This window comes from Euprymna scolopes, chromosome 6 (assembly GCF_053919585.1).
Source record: "Euprymna scolopes isolate OS-2025 chromosome 6, ASM5391958v1, whole genome shotgun sequence".
Classification (NCBI taxonomy): Eukaryota; Metazoa; Mollusca; class Cephalopoda; order Sepiida; family Sepiolidae; genus Euprymna; species Euprymna scolopes.
The window spans coordinates 100,860,205-100,881,618 of record NC_136487.1 but is presented as its reverse complement, the minus strand read 5'-3'; the positions used below and the strand labels follow the sequence as shown (position 1 = coordinate 100,881,618).

Here is a 21,414-nt window from a genome sequence, read left to right as displayed (position 1 = left end):
ATATAACGACCGGGTAATGGAAAATGGAAGAGAGGATGTTTATTGCGAGATAGGCTGGATCTCATGAAATTGAGTTGTAAAGAAATTAACAGGTGTTAGTAATCTATAAAAATCGCCATTCCTGGCGTGTGGATATTTATTGCCTTTGCTGACGTGATAATTTAGTTCTGGGACTGCTGATAAGAGGGAGCGGAGGGCGAAGAGGCTCGCTAAAATCGAAAATCCTTTTCTCTTCGGTAATTTTAAAGGTCGTTTTTTTAATTTCTTTATTTTTCTTCTGCGTCAGGGCGTTCAGAGTTCAGTGGGAAATGTTTGGACCTCCCTTCCCACCCTGGACCCCCCCAAAACAAAAGCACGGCCGCTGATTGGTTGACCGCCATTTGAGGACGTATTGAGAGGGGCAGGGTTGCAACCAATCGATACTGATATAATGTTAAGGGAAGACATCTAAGAACACACACTTTGCCACGTGTCTTGGGCAACACCCCCTTCTCGATAACACGCGTCTCTATGAACTTTTTTCTCCCCGTGGAACTGACGTTAGAAAAACAAAGAACTTTGTTAAAAAAAAAAAACGCCAGACCCAGATCTGTATAAGTGACTAAAGCAGTTGTGTCTATACTGTTTGTAAAGTTGAAAGTAATAATTATTTTATGTTAAGAAAAGACAGATAATCTTTGACTTGGAAATGCCGTTGTTGAGTGCAGTCTATTTTTCAGACCGGCCCAGTTGACAGTTTGAAAGCCGTATCAAGGTTGGAAACAAGTGAGCGGACCACTGCGACGGGGACGAATTCGACCACTATACAGGAACACAGGTGATGCCACAGGGATCGGCATCAGTTGCACCTCTCACCCAAGCCTGTGCACCTGAGCCGGCCCGTAGGGGTTACAGTTGTACGTGTTGGTTTCGAATCTAACTGATGGCACTCAAGGCATTTTTTATTTGCTTTTCAAAATCACTACTATATATTGGATACAATAGAATAATCGGATTAAGCCGAGCAAAGTAAAAGACGCAGACAAGTTTCCAAGCAAACAAAGTGAAAAAACATATCAATACAATAAAAAAAAAAAAAAATCTACTGTAAACTTCTGAATATAAGTATATATTTATTTTTTCAAGAATACTCACATTTTTAATAAACAATATTTTTATTTTTCAATAAAAGATGAATATTTTTGGTATGCACTTATGTTACCATACTGAAATAATATGGGAAGGGGAGGGTGTTTGCTAATTATACTGTACAATCATGGGACAATTTAATAAAAAAAAGAGATATCGCAAAACTTGAATTTAAGTAAAAAGATATACTAATATATAGCGCGGTAACATAAGTACATAAACACCTAATTTTGTTTTTATTTATCCATAAATTGTTGGATAAAAGCACAGTACTTATTCAAGAAATTCTTTTTGTTTGTTTATTTAAGAAACATGGCAGTAAACGTTTGTTTATATATCGTAAGCTGAAGATTTTGTTTATCAGAAAAGATGAATGACTTTTGTATAAACCGTAAATAATTAGGTGTAAGTACAGAAAGTTGTTGTTTCATGAAAATGTACAAATAAATGTTCTTTCAACAAATGATGTATAAATAAACGGTGCCCCCACCAAAAGAAGAAAATAACAAAAATCCCCTGCAAACTTATTGAATATAAATTTACGTATTCAAGAAAAAGTTGCACTTTGTATTGTTTAGTTACTTTTAATCATTAATTTGCAATTTTGGAAATTTATTTTCTATAGAAACTAGTGTGGTATAAACATCCACAACCTCGAAAGCCGTTTTTAACATAGGGTGTTGAGTGTATCTTTAGGGAATTTCCCTAATAAAATAAAATAACACAATTCTATGAACAAATGACAAACAACTTCTTCAACTTAACAAGGGAAAGGTTTATTCGCAAAGCGTACTTTAGAAAGAAAGGAAGGAAGAAAGTAGAGTCGGGTCTCCACTGCCTTACGAGGTAGTTACAGCCAGTGGCTGCCGTCGATACCTTTAGTAAGGGCAGCGAAGCGAACAGACGTCTAGCACCGTCGAAGGCTGGTAGCGTAAGAGCGAGAGTTTTCTTCTGGGACCGGAAGCTGTTTGGTCCCTAGGGGTTAATTCGTATTCATGTGCAAGTCCTCAGATTGGACAGTTTAAGGCCGCATCACTCACCCAGAGGAAGCGAATGCGCGAGAAGAAAAGGGGTCTATTTGTGTCTGCTACATATCTATACTACGCTGTGCACTGTCGTATTAAACTTGGGGAATTTTTTACAACAGTACCTAGCGGCTTGCGAGGTTGGGGTTGTTTATACTACGGTATAAACACCCCCAACCTCGCAAGCCGCTCCTAACATATGGATGTTTGGGGTGTTTCTTCCTAAAGACGTTTTTAACATGTGGAGGTTGGCGTTGTTTATAGTACAGTATGCACTGTCGAATACAAATACAAAAATTGCGTTTTTGTTTCAATAAAAGATAAATATTTTTTGATACTGTGTATTTTTATTTTTCAAAAAAAGACGAATAGATGGTGGTACTTATGCACTTATGTTACCGTGCCGAAGTAACATGGGTAGGGGAGGGCGTTTTGTAATTATACTGTACATTCACCGAACAATTTAATACCAAAAATATTGTAAAATTTGAATCTAAAAAAGTACATAAACAGAAGTCGACCTAAAGCATCGCCATATTTGAAACAAACGTAACATTTTTCTACTGTTTGTTATTACAGCAGAATTGACAGAATGATGGAATGACGGAATGCATAAAGTTAGCCAATCAGAACGCTGAGGAATGTATGAGGAGGAGAGCAAGGGACCGGTCATTGTTTCTGTATGTGGCGAACGTATAAGGTTTAGTAAAGTTCGAAGTAAATAAGAGCGGTCGTCACTCAGTGAAATTTTTTGCCCCCGATGTATGATGGGTCGGGATGAGGACTAATTATTTAGAGGGAGAAATTCTGCGACTCCTTCTAAATGATACACGAGGGAGTGACTGCAGATGGAACTATAGTAGAAATTTACAGCAGCGATTAAAATCAGAAGATTTATGGAGAAATGATATCTTACTAATGTGGGCATACTGTAATTTGACGTGGTGTTCGTGTTTGGAAAACTACGAAGTAATTTTCTAAATGGGGAATTTCTGCAGTCATTTTATTATATATGAAGATAATATTGAAGTTAAGAATGATTAATTAAAAATAATTAAATGGTAATAAATGAATTATAGTTAATGTAGACATAAATGTAATCAAAATATTAATAAAATAAAATTTTATAGGTATAAAAATTTAGGTCTAATCAACAAATGTTATTACCGGAAACAATAATCAATATATAAGTAATTAGTTTTGTTGAAAAATTAAATATACAGACATATGTACTAGATTTTACAGTGATCAAAATTATCTAAGTAAATATAAGCTTGAAGAGTCCTAGAGTGGATGAAACGCGGAATATTCAGTGTAGCTTAATCGCCATATATATTTTATAAATTACTAAGTAAATATATATAGATAATTATAAATAATGAATTAATAAAATATTAAATAAAATATTTTTATTAATGTATATCAAAATGAATACAATTCATAATTACGGGAATTTATATTTTAGTGACTTTACGTGAAAATTCAAACATGACGTAGTGAAAGAAAAAATAAAGACAATTTTAACTTCTCTCCTAATTTTCGAATTTTGTATTCTTTTAATAAAATGATAGGTGCTTTTTTTCTGATGAGTTAAGGGCAGAATAAATTTATTGATTGATAGTAATAATTAAATGAATGTTTTTTTACCATGAAACAGATGCTGCCAGAAATTGTTCGTGCCAGCGTATTTAAAGAAATAAATTGTAAGATAGCCAACAACTTGAAGTTTTGAAATATAGACTTTTGTAATATATTTGTTATATGCTCTGTAATTATCTGGAGCTTTATAGATTAAAGGAGTTGTATGAATAAAAAGTAAAATATAATTGAAACACACACACACACCCACACACACACACATATATATATGTATATATATATATATGTATATATATATGTATACATATATATATGTATATATATATATATATCTATACATATATATACATATATACATACAGATATATACATACATATACACATATATATACATATATATATACATAGATATACATATATATATACATATATATACATATATATACATAGATATACATATATATATATACGTATATATATACATATATATACACATATATATACACATATATACATATATATACAAATATATATACATACATATATATATATATATACATATATACATACATATATATACATATATATACATATACATATATATACATATACATATACATATATATCATATAAATATATATACATACATACATACATATATACATATATATATATACATATATGATGATTGAAGCGTCTTGTCAGACGAGTGCCACTCCCTCAGACACTTAGTCCATGAGCCCAAAAATGACTTCCATCGCCACAGGTCCATTTTAATAGACAAATGCCTGAGGAAGTATCTATACACAGATGATGTTATAGAGTCTTAGTTTTGTACGACAGCTAAGTCTCTCTCTCTCTCTCTCGGTTCAAAATGTTGAGATCCAGCACCAAGCAAGAGCAAGATAGCCAGCAACAAGTTAAACTGCAGACCAGCTTAATGCAGATACTGGTCTCCCGCTTTATAGTTTTTTAAATCAGAGATTTGCTTCTCCTAGAAAGGTTGCCTTCACCATGGCTTACGGGAGCCCTCTCCACCCCAACACACACATACATACACACAAACACACCTGGTGCTAGTTGGCCGTTGATCCCGAAAAAGGTTCATTCGCCCTTTGGAAGGTCTTGTTTTTAATCCTTCATGGAGACTAGCCACTCTCCTCACCAAACAAGTCTGGTGGGGAACCAGTTTAGTTACCGCTGACTCGACTATGAGGCAGGTAGTACTGGGTTACATGATACCAGTAGCATATGACATGGCCTGACATATATATATATATATACATATATACATATATATACATATACATACATATATATATATATACATATATGTACCAATATATATACATATATATACATATATATATACCAATATATATACATATATATATACCTATATATATATACATATATATATTCATATATATATACATATATATACATATATATACATATATATATTCATATATATACATATATATACATATATATACATATATATATATTCATATATATATACATATATATACATATATATACATATATATATATATTCATATATATACATATATATATTCATATATATACATATATATATTTACATATATATACATATATATTTATATATCCATATATATACATATATCTTCTATATATATATATATAAAAATGTAATTTTAGTTCGTTAAAAGTGAATAAAACCATATTTCTAGTTATCAATTTAATTGAAATTTTCAGAAAATCTATCTGTAAAGTCAATGAATTTTTGCATGTTATTAAAATAATTTTACATTGCGAATTATAAAAATATTAATTAAAATATAAATATTTTTCGAAGTCGTTTCTGCGAGACTGCCCAATAATATTTCTGGTAACTTCCGTTTCAACTACTCTCGAATTACAAGATAAGTAAAAAAAAAAAAATTACTCATGCAGACAGTGATCCGTGCTGAAATAATAATGTTATTATTAAAAAAGACATTCTTAACATGGGGAAGGGAGAGTGTTTTGTACCTATTTTGTATTTTAACCTTACAATTGAATGAAAACATATAAAACTTTAATTAAACACGGAAATACGATTTAAAAAAATAGCGCGGATCACTCTCTGCATTAGCACAAAAAGAATCCCATATTTTAAAAATTTAAATTAATTTATGTACTTACCAATTTTTAAATTTTAAATACCTTTATTTATGTTAAGGCTTTTCACTCATGAAACATTACGTTTTAATTGTTTAGTTTCTTTTCTTTTTTTGTTTGCATAAAAAAGTTTGTTTTAACTTTTTCTAAACTTTTTCATTTTTACGACATGCCTCAATGTATTATAAACACCCTAACCTCCCCATGTTAAAAAAAAACGCCCTTTCATAAACCTCGAAAGCCGTTCTTAATATGGGGAGATTGGGGGGTGTTCATTCCGAAAGCCGTTTTAACATATGGAAGTTAGGGTGTTTATAATATGCTGGGGCGAGTCGTAAAATTAACGAAGTTGCTGTCTGTTATTTATTTTAAAAATTGCTTGAAATTTATTTATTTGACAAAAAAAAATACAATTTGGTACTCCTTGGGCGTTGAGTTCCATGGCGACCAGCAGAAAAAAATAATAGTCGCTCCCTTAGTCCCCACCCCGCACGTAACATCTTTTATTTACTGACGTTGCCGTAACTAAACGATTATTTGTCATATTTACAAACATTTATTTATTTATTTATTTTGAAAAAAGTTTTACTTTTTATGAATATTAAAAGAAAAATAGGTACTCATGCAGAGTGTTGAAATAATAACGTTATTTTTTAAAAAGCCATTCTTAACATGCGGAGGGGAGGGTGTTTTGTACCTATTCTGTACTTTAACCTTGCAATTGAATAAAAAAAAACATAAAACTTTAATTAAACGTGGAAATACGATTTAAAAAAATAGCGCGGATCACTCTCTGTATTAGCACTGAAAAATGTTACTAAACATTTATTAATAATTTCTCACTTTTACAAACATTTGATTTTAAATTTCTTTTTAAATGACGACTTTTTTTTAATAGCATTTACGGACGGGTATGTTGACCCCCCCCCAATGGTGTTTATTCCGAAATCCGTTGTTAACATGGAGAGGTTGAGGGTGTTTATTCTGAAAGCCGTTCTTAATATTTGTGGAGGTGGACCTAATGTAAAAAAAAAACTAAAAAAAAAACCAACTAAATCATTTACTGATAACTTCTCACTTTTACAAATATTTTTTAATTTACATGCGCGGATGAACAAATTGTTGAATAGTGCGAAAACAAAGCGCTTTTGTAATAAATTTCGGGATGGTTTTTTGGGTAAATATTTACATTTAGGTCCACCTCCACAATTGACTTTTTTAAATGACGACTTTTATTGATAAATAAATTTACTTCTTCGCAACTTTCATTGATAAATAAATCTACTTCTCTGCAACGGGCACTGAACCCCTCCCCTTTTTTTAATAGTATTTTCGGGTGGGTATGCTGACAACAAATATCAGTTAAATTTTGCAAATAGCCCCCCCTCCAAAAGTGGTGTTTATTCTGGAAGCTGTTCTTAAGATGAGGATGTTGGGGTGATTATGAGGTGGACCTAATCTAAAAATAAAACAAAAAAATAAGACAAGTTTTTTAAATGATTAAAATAATTTCTCACTTTTACAAACATTTTTACATGCGCACATAAGCAACTATTTTTTTATTAACTTTTTTTTACTTTTTAATCTAAAAATTATAAAATTTCAATGAATAGAATAATAAATCATTTATCATTAATATGTGTTTTTAGTTTTGTGTTGAATGAAACTTTTTTTTTCATTACAACAATAATGAACCAATTTAAATCTTCCGGCATGCGTTTAAGGGTTACGAAATTATCAATAAATCGTTTAGTTACTAAGCCAACCTCAATAAATAAAAAAATGTTATGTGCGCATGCATTAGCCTTGACTGGGGGGGGGTCTAAGGGAGCGACCATTAAATAATTATGCTGGTCGCCATGGAACTCAACGCCAAAGGAGTACATAAAGTGGCACTTATGCACTTATGTTATCGTGCTATTTTTTAAAATAGTATTTTCATGTTAAATTCAAGTTTTACAAAATCTTTTTCTTTTATTAATTTGTTAGGTGAAAGTACAGATAACCCGGTCAGTTTCTAATGCGTGGAAAATGTAACCCCCCCCCCCAAAAAAAAAGAGTTACTCTGGATAGTAACAAAAAGTTAAAATTGCCTCAGTCTCGAAAGATTTTTTCTCTACTGAACGAGGAAAAAAACGGTGGAGTGTAGTTCACCTGTTTCTATCCCCCTCTCTCTTCCTCTCTTAATATCTCTCTCTATCCATCTCTCCCTTTCCCTTTCTCAATCTATCTTTATCTCTATATCACCCTCTCCATCTCTCTTTGAGACCCTTTCTCTCTCTAACTCCCTGTATCTCTCTCCTTTCCTCTGTCTCATCCCTCTCTGTTTCTAACTCTCCCCCTCTCTCTGTTTATCTATCAATCCCTTTATCTCTCTATCTCCTTCTCTTTCTCTATTTTCATCTCACCTTCTCTTTTCGATCTATATATCTTTCTCTCTATCTGTCCATCTCTAATCCCTCATCCTATTTTAGTCTCCTAAATTAATTACAGTGAATAAGGCATTGTCAAAACATGGATAAATCCTATTTTAGTCACCTAATTTACTGACTGTGAGAATAGAAGTTATTTGGAAATTACTGCTACCTTGAACAGCACCAGAAGTAACTGGTAAAACCTTTCTAATAAAATTGATTTTGGCAGCCATTTGGTAACAAAATGACATAGCCTTAGCCCTTGCTGCATGAGGAATACCTGCGACCTTGCTGCCAAGTAGAAGAACTATTTATTCTACTTTAAAACATTCAATTTTTCAAAAATCTCATGTTCGACATCTCCAAAATATCCAATATAGGGAAAAATATTGCAGAAATGCAAACTTATTGTTTAGGATGAATGCACAATGGTACGCAAAAAATCACTTGAGGCTCTTGGTCGATCCTTGCAAGATTTGCGTGGCAATGTCAGACCATTTGGGAATGCAGTAATATTGCTTGCAGGAGATTTCAGACAAATGTTACCTGTTATTCTTCAATCAACATCAGCAGATGAAATAAATGCTTGCCTCAAATACTCTACTTTTTTGTTCCGTGTGAAGACATTAAACTTAACTCAAAATATGCATCTCCAGTTGCAGACTGTTCGATTCGCACAAAAATGTTTGCATCACTTGTGGGAAATTGGGTACGAAAAAGTGCCAGCTGATCAGAGTTAAGGGCAAAATTCTTTGACTTTTAACTTCTGTAATTTCTGTAATTTTATTTCATCAAAAGAACAGTTAGTTTAAAAGGTTTTTGCAGATATTCAAATTATAAGAATTCCACTTGACTGAGTGAATGAGCTATTCTTGCAGGTCAATACAAAGACGCCCATGAACTTAACGCTATTATTCAATGTAAAATTCCAAGTCAGGTAGTCAAATACAAATCCATCGACACTGTTGTGAAAGCAGATAAAGTGGTTAATTATCCAATAGTTATATTTGCCAGGGATGCCACCGCATGTATTGCAACTGAAATTTGGTGTACTAATTATCATGTTGTGAAATATAAACCAATCCAAGCTTTATTTTTTCATATGAACAATTTATGTTACGTATTCAAGAGTTACCAAACCAGAAATTCTCTATATCAGCTAAGAAAATGGAACAATAAAAACTGTGTACCCATGCAAAATGGAAAATTAAACCTATAAGAAACATGCTTTTCTCATTTTGGAACTTTTTCCATTGCGCCAACTTGAGCCACACCAACGCGTGGCAGGGTACAGCTAGTATATATATATATATATATATATAAGTATATATACATATATATGTACATATACTTATATATATAAGTATGCATATACATATATATATATATACATATATATACATATATACACATATATATATACATATAAACACATATATATACATATATACACATATATATACACATATATGCACATATATATACATATATATATATACATACATATACATACATATATATATACATATGTATATATAATATATATACATATATATATATCATACACACACACACACACATATATATATATATATAAATAAATTTTTACAATAATAATTTGAATACCTAAACACACTAGCGTTTCATCCTTTCAGGAGTCATCAGTGCACGGTGACACGATTACTACCAGTCGAAATCTTTGACTCCATTAGCAAGGACTAAGCTGAAGGCCAATCTCAACCGTGAGAAATATCGTTGAAATTTTAATATTTATTTTTAAAATGCCGTAACATCCGACCATAGTGATCTAATGATTATAAATCATGATTTGCGTTGCGAGCTGAGGCAACCGACTGTCTAGTTCAACTTTAATGCGCTCAATAGTGAGAAACCGAGTTTCTCAAAGGGGCTAACATTATATATATATATATATATATATATATATATATATATATATATATATATATATATATATATATATATATGTATATATAATGTGACTAAGCCTGGCTATTGGCCAAAGTTGATGTAGAGAAACATCATCGGATGTTTAAGTTTTTATGTTTTGTCTACTTTGATTATATCATAGCGCATACTAGACGTGTGCAAAACAAAGATGGTTCAAGGTAGATCAATCACAGTTCAGCTGATAACAAGTTGAATTGAAAATAAAAATTTTACTTTTTAAATTATTAGATTAGAAACAATACTGAGAAACCTCGAAGAAATGTTGCTGCAGTTCCCCTGTAAATCCAACGAATTCCTCCTTCTTTATATAATTGTTGAATGCAGTCGATTGGTCCTTTGTATTTGGCCTTTTGTTTCGACTCTGCTTGGATCTGAAATATCAAAGAGATAAGATTGTTAAATTTGAATATTCGAAAAATTATTTTATATATACATATATATATATATTAATGGTCCACAAGGCCGCAGGAGAGACAACCATGCAAAGAAAAATCCTAAGATAAATTCATCCCAAAGTAGCAAAACTGAAACTGAAACTAGCCTGCTAGGATACTATATATACAAATGTAGGCAAATTTAGATATATTTTATTGGTTTGAAGATATAGGTTCGTTTTTATTAATTGTTATAAAAATTTAATCATAGAATCTAATATTCAAAAAGCCTGCAAATTTTCATTTAGTTTCGTCTCAAAAACGAAAGATATGAGCATTTCTATATTTAATTCGGCTACGGATATATATATATATATATATATATATATATATATATATATATATATATATATATATATATCATTTCCTTGCATATGATTTTCTTAAACTTATCCCCCTTGATTTTGTTGGAGTCTTTTATTATAGTGAGCCCACCATCTCTATATAGGCCGATATCCGTAATAATCCCGCAAGGCAAAATGCCTCTGCAGAATCCAGAGATCCCCATCGCCAAATCAAATGAATTTGTCATTTTAGGTTTTATCCATTGGTTATTGTTATTTACTAGAACTGATTTTCTACATTTTTTAATAATGTGGATTTCTTCCGGAGATATATCAGTGTATGCCTTGTCAAACTCCAGGGCAATGTTGAAAAGTTCTTCGGATATCGAGGGATAGAAGTCTATGGTGTCGAACTGTATAAACGTACATTTCTTTTTGTTCTCTATATTTTTAAACCAAGCGATATTTGCCCACTGGTTTAATTCTAGGTCTTGTTTGATTTGCTAATTCTACCTATTTCTGGTTTAGTTGGATTAATCAAGCGAGTGCTGGGATTATTATTCCAGTCACATTTATGGTCTTTAAGCAAAATGTATGCTTCTCTCGGTTTCAATTTGCCAACTTTATCGCTAATTTTTATTTTATCGGTGATTTGTTTACTTTCAGTATTTATTATATCTATGTAGTCGCATTCGTTTCTATCCAGTTTTTTTGTAGATTTTGTAATGTTTTCTGTGATCAGTTTGTTATATTCTTGTTTATCAATTTTTTTTTAAATTTCTAGTTTTATCTGCTTTTACAAAGATTTTATTAGAGTTGTTTATGTTTCTAACGATTTTGTGTAGTTTCCGTTGGAAATTGTTAGGTTGATTGTGGAATTCTAGATTTTTAATTACGTTTAAAAAGTCATTTTCAAAGTTTATCAAAAGGTTTTTTGCTTTTGCATTTTTTAGGGGTTTAAAACTACAGGATTCCTTTTTGTTTATGTGTTCATTTTTAAGGAAGAAATTTGCTCGCCATCGCATTCGACATATTAATTCATCTGTTTTTGGAATTAATTTAATAATATAGCTATGCTTGCTAGGTGTGGGGATGTTTTTTAGTGATGTTTCAAAATTAACCCTTTCCATATCTATTTTTTGGTGTGGTGAAATAAATTCTTTTGGGAGTGCTCAACTAAAAAAATATAGAAAATCAGTTCTAGTAAATAACAATAACCAATGGGTAAAAACTAAAATGACAAATTCATTTGATTTGGCGATGGATCTTTGGACTCTGCCAAGGCATCAGATCTTGTGGGATTATTCATTCTATATCCCCTCACAAATATATTTGATACTACGGATGTCGACCTATATAGAAATGATGGACTAGCTATAATAAAAGGCTCCAATAAAGTCAAGGGGGATAACTTTAAGAAAATCATATACAAGGAAATTAAAAAATTAGGCCTAAAAATAGAAATCAAAAGAAATATAATCTGGTATACGGTGCCATGCAATCAAATGTTACAAAAAAACTTGGCAAGAAATTTCTAGATCTCATTGAAAAGCATTTCCCCATAACCAATCCCTTAGACAAAATTTTCAATAAAAATAACCTAAAGTTACCATACATCTGTTGCGAAAATTTAGAAATGGTAATTAAAGCACATAATAACAAAATATTAAATAAAAGCAATGAAAACAACAACAAAATAAACAATTAAAAAAGTGGACACGATGACAAAAATAAAACTAACACAAAAGACACATATGTAAATAGTAGAAATAATAATAATAATAATAATAATAATAATAATAATAATAATAATAATAAACCAACTCCTGACAACGACAACCATGGTAGAAATAAAAATAAAAATACTAATAACGAACAAGATAAATGCAACTGTAGATCCCGCACACTTTGCCCACTTCAAAATAAATGTCTAACCAAAAACATAGTTTACCAGGCCACAATATTTGCGAAAGAAAACCCGAATAACAAGAAATATTACGTAGGTATGACTTCCTTAGATTTCAAAACCCGATATTATGACCACAAAAGTACGTTCAAAAATAAAAAAAAAACACTGAATGAAAACAACACTAGCAAACAAATACTGGGAACTCAAATTACACGGACGTTCGCTGGTAGTCGAATGGAAAATAGTACGACAAACAGTACAAAGGCATAATCTACATGGATCGTCTAGATCTCGACATGTGTATACATGTAAAGATCTACCCGATCCATGTAGATTATGCCTTCATGAAAAAATTGCAATCTTATACTTTAAAGAACCCCAATCTATTAAACTGTAGAAATAGCGAACAACTGTGTACACAGGATAAACTTTACTCTAGGATAGTGATACAAAATAATTTTAAAATTAACAGTAACAATAGAAAATAAATAAATAAAATAAACATACATATACGTAAATTATTTTATTTATATATATATGTGTGTGTGTGTGTGTGTGTGTGTGTGTGTATATATATTGTTTTAACAGAAACCAAGACATCAAGGAATAGATTGATAGCAACAAATAGTGTATTTCATCGTTGTTTGAAAATTTTCACAAGAACAGCCTTTCATCAGACGTCTGCATTTGTCATTTTTTCAAAAACCGCAAATGTAAGATAAATTAAATGTAACTGTGTAAACAAACTATACCTCATTTGATTCGCCTTTTATTCCTCTATAATTTTATTAGTTCTTATTTGACTTTTAATTGAAATATCCTAGTGTTCACATCAATTAAAAAAATTAACTTTAAATCGAGAAAGCAAAAAGAAACTCCGCACAATGGAAAATTGTTATTTAAATGTAACTTTAGAACATTAATGGAACAAAAATACAACAGGAACACAATGAACTAGTTATTATTTAGTAGCATAGCCATTCTGCAAGTTGACAGCCTGTAAATTTTGGGGTATTCTTTTGAATTAGTCTGTAAAAGGACATCCCACTTCTCTTAAATTTTTGTCCAAAGTTCTTCCATATTTGTAATTTCATGATTGCATAGCTGTCGCTGTATGTAATGTCATACGTTTTTGATAGGATTGGAGTCTGGAGAGTGTGCTGGCCAATCCAAACACGGAATATTATGATCTTCAAGGGACCTCTTGACATTGCCAGCTGTTTGAATAGGAGTATTATCCTGCATGAACCTAGGATGACAGCTCAAGCAAAAGTTACGTTTAAACCAGGACCAAACTCAAAGAAAACCAACCTGCCTCCTCCCTTAAGGCTTGCATTTACTAATATCCGCAGGCTCAGAACTAACTTAGATGATGCCGAGTCATTTCTCCTTGTAAACACCCCGGATATCTTAGCATTAAGTGAAACTAACCTTCACTCCTCCATTCCCTCTAACCACTTTAACATGCCTGGTTATCTCCCACTCTACCGTAAGGACTCGGACAGACATATGCATGGACTTGGAGTCTATATTCGTAACACCCTCCCCCTGACTAGAGAAATAAAACTAGAATCAGAGGACCAGGCCTTTATGTGCTTCAGACTAAATATGCAACACAATATTAGCTACTTGTATTTTCTCTACCGCTCTCCCTCAAACCAAGACTGTACCCTAATAAACAAAGTCTCAGACACCATAGATATAGCACTCTCCCTCGATACTAGCGCACAAATACATGTATTTGGTGACTTCAATGTCCACCACAGTAACTGGCTAGGATTCTCTAATCACATAGACGTAGCTGGTAGCGCAACACATAGCTTCTCTATATCCCATTCCCTATCTCAGTTGGTTACATTTCCGACACGTTTCCCAGACCAGCAAGATCAACGTGCCTCACTTCTAGATCTCTTTCTGACAACGGTTCCCAATGACTGTACAACAAATGCCCACAGCCCACTCGGGAATGTTGATCACGCTGTGATAATGGTAGAAATCAGCCTAAATTCTTGCCCTAAAACTGAAGACCCACTACTCAAAACAACGAGGTATTACAAAAAGGCTGATTGGGAAGCCATCAGGGAGCTCATCAGAGATGCCCCATGGCAAAATATCTTTACTCTTCCAGCGGAACAGTGTGCAAATGAGACCACTGAATGGTTCAAAACTGCTATTGAAGCACATGTTCCCACACGGAAATTCTATAGCAAGCCCCACTCCCCCCAATGGTTTACTTCTGCTTGTGCAGCTGCCATTTGTCAAAGGCAGCATGCGTTCCGCAGATTCAACCGACATAAGTCCAGCTCAAATAAACAGAAGTTTATAGAAGCTAGAAATAATTGTAAGAGAGTGATAGAGACAGCTAAGACAGATTACTCTGAAACCACCAGAAAACGCATCGAAGCACAGAAATTAGGAACCCGGGATTTTTGGAAAATCTACAACAGCGTAGTAAATAATGGACAGTCAACTATTCCCCCACTATCAAACGATCATGAGGTTGCTTGCACGGCAACTGACAAGGTTAATCTGCTTGCCAGTCGGTTTGCCTCAAACTCCACACTGAACTTGGTACACCACTCACTCCCTGATTTTCCTCTGCGAACAGACGATTTGAAAATCACCTCTTCTCAGGTACATGCTATTATAAAAAACCTAGACACCTCAAAAGCATGTGGACCAGATCTCATCCCGGCTGTGCTATTAAAAAAATGCTCTGCCAAGATTGCTCCAGTTCTATCCAAACTTTACAATAAATGCCTTAACGAATCTTGTTTTCCCAACTGCTGGAAAACCGCCTCTGTGGTACCAGTCTTCAAGAATTCTGGTGAAAGAACTGACCCACTAAATTATCGCCCCATTAGCCTCCTCCCGCTTTTCGCCAAAATATTTGAGTCCTTAGTTAATCAAGCCTTAGTCCAGCACCTAACAGCTGCTAAACTCCTGACTGACAAACAATATGGATTCAGGCAAGCCCGTTCAACAGCAGATATCTAAACTGTAGTTTCTGAACGTATATACCGTTCATTGGATAAAACAGGGTAGGGTAGAGCGTTGGCCCTCGATATATCTAAGCTTTTGACAGGGTATGGCACGATGGTCTTCTAAGGAAAATTAGATCATATGGAATCACTGGAAGAATTCATAATGTAATTAAATCCTTCTTAAGTAATAGAAAAATCAAAGTTGTCCTCGACGGTCGTACATCCAAACAATATGACATAAATGCGGGAGTACCTCAGGGGTCTATCCTTGGACCTCTATTATTCCTGATATTCATAAACGACCTCCCTGATAAAATTGTTTCAGAGATGGGTATATTTGCCGATGACACCACTCTCTATAACAGATATGAGGAGAAAACAAATGAACACATATCCAAGGAAATGGCAGAAACGCTAGAGGATGACCTCCAATCCGTAGTGGAATGGGGACAAAAATGGTTGGTCACATTCAATGCTGCTAAGACTAAGCTTGTTTCCTTCAATAACTACAAGAAACCTTCTCTGCCACCAATAGCAATGGCCAAGAACACACTACCTGAAAGTACTTCCTTTAAACTCCTCGGCCTAACGTTTACAGGGAATATGAACTGGAATAGATACATTGAGAGCATTGCCAAGGCTGCTGCAAGGAAGGTTGGCTCCTTCTACCATGCTAGAAAACTACTTACGCCTGACAGTATCCTATACCTCTATAAGGCAACCATTCGCCCATGTATGGAGTACTGTTGTCTGGGCTGGTGCATCTGCTTCTTGTCTCTCGCTCCTGGACAGGGTTCAAAAGAGAGTCGCCAACCTGATAGGTCCTGAACTGTCATCTAGGCTTCAGCCTCTGTCCCATCGACGAGATGTTGCATCCCTCTACCTGTTCTATAAATACTTCAATGGTGAATGCTCTGACGAACTGCAAACACTTGTACCTCCCCGACGTAATTACCCCCGACAAACCCGACAAGCTACTAAGTCTCATCCCTTTACAGTAGAGATCCCTAGGTGCAAGAAAGCCTTTTACTCTAATAGTTTCTTCCCCAGAACTGCGGGTCTTTGGAACTCCCTTCCGGGATTCTGCTTTCCCAACTGCAATGATATGCAGAAGTTCAAGTGTAATGTTAACAAACATCTTTCTACTCATCTCCCTTCATAATGACCCCGCTAATTAAGTCCCTGATAGTAGCCCCCTGCTTCAAAGTGGCACTGTGCCTTGTTTGGGGTGAAAATTGAATAAAAAAAAAAAAAAAAAATCTGAATTCCGGTCAAAGTAGGGTCAACATATTAATGTTCTTGATCAAATTAATTCGACATTGCAAGCGACCTATAGGCACTGAACCATTGGCACTAATTATGACCACACCAAAATTGAACTTCCACCCTCTTGCAGTGTTAAAACTGTGCACCTACGATCACATTCCTTTTATCATAAGATTTAAAGACTTCGTTAATAAAAAGATGTGAAACCTCCATAAACTGCAGACATCATAAAGAACATGATCTTAATGTCATTATACTCTTGATAAAAAAATCTAGAACTTTACCTAAATAGTAAATAAAAAATCTGCACACTGTAGATACATATATGTATATTGGGTGTTTTATATATATATATATATATATATATATATATATATATATATATATATATATATATATATATATGACTGGGTTCAAAAACAGCCTACAGAAAATGGACTCTGATTTATGAAAGTATGATAGGTTATGAAAAGGAAGGGTTGTAAAGAGATAGCTTCGAATTTCGGGGTATCAAAACCAAAGCAAAATATTATGAAAGTAAAAATAAAATAGATAAACCACATAATTTATTATCCATACCTGTTCACACTGAAACACTTATCACAATATTCTGTGGATCTATATTAAAAAACCTTGTAAAACTTTGTGACATATTTACATTCTATGGAGGTCAGGCGCGAACAAATACCCCATAATTTTATTATACCATATTTCTTTAAACTGAAACATAATTATCAAAGTATACTTACGCAGATAAGTCTTTATTAAAGTTTGTGCCTATTTCCATTCTATGGAGGCCACAATTTTATTATACCATCCCTATTTAAGTTAAAACATACTTATCAAAGTATTATTATGTACATCTATATCAAAAACACATGTAAACGTTTTTTTTAATTTTTAATTTTTTTATTTACATACTTTGTAGACCAGGCGCGTACGCAGACCCCACAATTTTAATGAACCACCGTTCTGCCAGATCAAACATACCCATTCCTGTGTCTCGATACATCTTCTATCATTATATGTGATCAGTTTTCTGTAATAGTCAACCATATAGGAGCCTATTTGTAACCAGACACACACAGACGTTCAGGTTTATATTATAGATATGTGTGTGTGTGTGTGTGTGTGTGTGTATATGTATTGATATGTATGTGTAGATTTTAGTGTATTTGCATATATTTATATAAATATATGTTATACAGATCATTGTATACAGTTTTAACATATATATTTGTATCTTTTATGTATGCATATGTTTGCATATATATTTATATGTATATGTATGTATGGGTTTGGGTATGCGGGTATACCTACTACCTCTGGGAGATGAACGCCTCTGCCTTGCATAGTTCCAGGTCACCCTTGGGCAAGGTGTAGTACCTGTTAGCCTCCCTCTCAAGTTCTGGAGGGTTACTATATTGTGAGAACTAGGGATATATATATATACATATGCATGTTTGTTTGCTTATGTGTATGTGTGTGTATATGTCCAGCTGCCGGAGAGGTTAAAACTCTGTGATAATAAAGCATACACACTCTGCCACTGCTCAGTCATCTCACTATTTCAGTTTGTCACTGTGCAACCAGTGGTAGGGTGCGAGAGGGTACAATATGTGTAGCACAAGCATGTTGTGTCGCGATCGTTATGTGCAGATATCTTTTGAAGAAAAAATAAATAAATAAATAAAAAGTAAAAGTCTTATGGCGATAGGTGAGTGGCGATATGTACAGGCTTAGCGGGCTGGAAGTGCATAGCTGCAAATCTGCATATAAACGGCCAGTGATTAGTCTAACATCGTCGACTAAATCGCTTACAGGGTGTAAGCAACTTCGATGATCTGGTGGCTGAGCAGCCTTTTTTAGGGGTACACTGCTCACCCATGAATTTGAGAAGGGTCTAGAAAAGGTGAACTATAAATTGTCTACCCTTTTATTAGCTGGTTGGCTTCCTGCGGTCGGCGGCTGCTCTATATTTGCAGGAGAAACAAGATAAAGTTGAAGAAAAATAATAAACAAGGAAAATCAAAATTTTATCAGGAGAGGAATAACCTAACTGTTGCTACATGGAATGTGAGAACTTTGCTAGATGTCCTGGATAGTGAAAGACCTGAGTGTAGGACAGCTATTGTTGCAAGAGAGCTCGCTAGGTACAGCATAGACATTGTGGCATTGTCTGAAACACGATTGAGTGGTGAGGATAAATTGGTGGAAGTGGGCTCGGGATACACCTTTTTTTTTAGAAAGGAAAACCATCGGGGCTAAGACAAGAAGGTGGAATTGGCTTTGCAGTACATTCTGATTTGGTGAAGAGGATTGAACAGCCAATCTGTGTAAGTGACAGAATTATGATGACGCACTTCCCTCTTGCACACAGTAGGTATATGACAATTTTATCTGTGTATGTCCCTACCATGGGTCATGATGAAGACACCATCACAGCGTTTTACCAAGATCTCAGTCGTACCATTTTCTCTATTCCTTTATCTGAGAAGATCTTACTCATGGGTGATTTAAATGCAAGGGTTGGCAAGGATCATCACACCTGGGACTCACTCGGCCGGTTTGGTGTATGTAAGGTCAACAGTAATGGTCTGCATCTTCTCCATCTATGCACCCAGTTTGACCTTGCTATCTGTAACACTTTCTTCAGCCACAAAGATGTCAATAGGTTTACTTGGACCCATCCTCGTTCAAAACAAGGTCACTTGATTGATTACATTATTTCCAGGAAGGTAGATTTGCAGGATGTCTGTAGTGTGCGTGTTATGCGTGTAACTGAATGCGGCACAGATCACTTTTTGGTACGTGGGAAGTTGAAAATCTGTATAAGTATAGGTTGGGTGATGTTAAGATTCCCAGGCGGGTTGATGTGTCCGAGCTGAATGATCCAAGTGTATGTGAAAAGCTTCGATCCATAGTTAATTCTACTGATTTTGATGGGTCATGGGCGCATTTTAAAAAGACAATCTATGAAATAAGTGTAGATTTTCTTGGCTTCCGCAAATCTAAACATCAGGATTGGTTTGATGATGATTCTGAAATTACTCAACTCTTAAGTGCTAAAAGTGAGTTGCATCATAAAATGTTGTCTGCCTCTCATGGAGGTTGAGAGTCCCTCCAACAGTCACTTAAAGCAAACAAGGGTCTTCTCTAAAAGCGACTCCGCCAAATGAAGAATCAGTGGTGGGCTAAACTGGCCAACCAAATCCAGATAACTTTTGATCATAAAGACTTCAAACACATGTACCTTTTGCTTAAAAAAGCTTTCGGTCCTCAAACACTATCTACATCTCCCCTACTCTCAAGTGATGGAATTGCCCTTATAAAGGATCCTAATAAGATTCTCCTTTGTTGGACTGAGCATTATTCTGATATTTTTGACAACCCCTCTAATGTTAATGAGGACATCATCAATGCATTTTTATCCTAACAGAAGCTTATCCATGAAATGTCTGAGTTCCCATCTTAGAATGATGCAATCAAGGAAGTGAACGTTGGGAGGGCTCCAGGGCTTGATGCTATTCCTGTGGAAGTCCTCTTACATGGGGGTGATAAACTTGTTCATCAAATTCTTCATCTTATCACTGATGTCTGGAAGGGTGTTCCCGTTCATCAGGATTAGGTTGATGCAATTTTATATCGCTGTACAAGGGAAAGAGATCCAGGACCGACTGTGGAAGTTAATGTGGGATAAGTTTATTGGAAGCAGTTGGCAAAGTATTTTCCAGAGTTCTACTCAATAGATTGTTAAAGTATATTTGTCCATCCATCATTCCAGAAAGCCAAAGTGGCTTTCGTCCGGGCAGAGGAACCACGGACATGATCTCGGTAGTTGCAGGAGAAATTTACTGAACACAGTGTTCCACTTTATCAGGTTTTTGTTGATTTGACTAAGGCTTTTGATACGGTGAACAGAAATGCCCTATGGATAATTCTGGGGAAGTTGGGATGCCCACCTCAATTTCTACGATTACTCAGGGAGCTCCACACTAATATGAAGGCGCGCCTGAATTTTAATGGATGCCTATCAGAACCCATCTCAGTTGAGAATGGTGTAAAGCAGGGTGATATCTCAGTACCAACACTTTTTTCAGTTTATTTTGCAACTATGCTTCCCTATGCATTTAGGGAATGTTTTCTGGGTGCTTATTTGCGTTTCAGAACCACAGGTAAGGTCTTTGATCTTCGTCGTTTTCATGCTTCTACAAGGACCTTTCAGCACCTGGTTTGTGATATATATATATATATATAT

The 21,414-nt window shown here is 34.2% G+C and overlaps 1 protein-coding gene across 2 annotated transcripts in view; it reads right to left on the bottom strand.

The window, feature by feature from the left end:
- The window catches only part of LOC145277823 (mitochondrial carnitine/acylcarnitine carrier protein-like), a 157,538-nt gene that overhangs the window by 73,077 nt on the left and 63,047 nt on the right, over positions 1-21,414 (bottom strand). For both annotated transcript variants that reach the window (XM_080129725.1, XM_080129726.1), the window contains exon 5: positions 10,530-10,650. In XM_080129725.1, the coding sequence (XP_079985851.1) occupies positions 10,530-10,650 (121 nt within the window). The remainder of the gene's footprint in view (positions 1-10,529; positions 10,651-21,414) is intronic.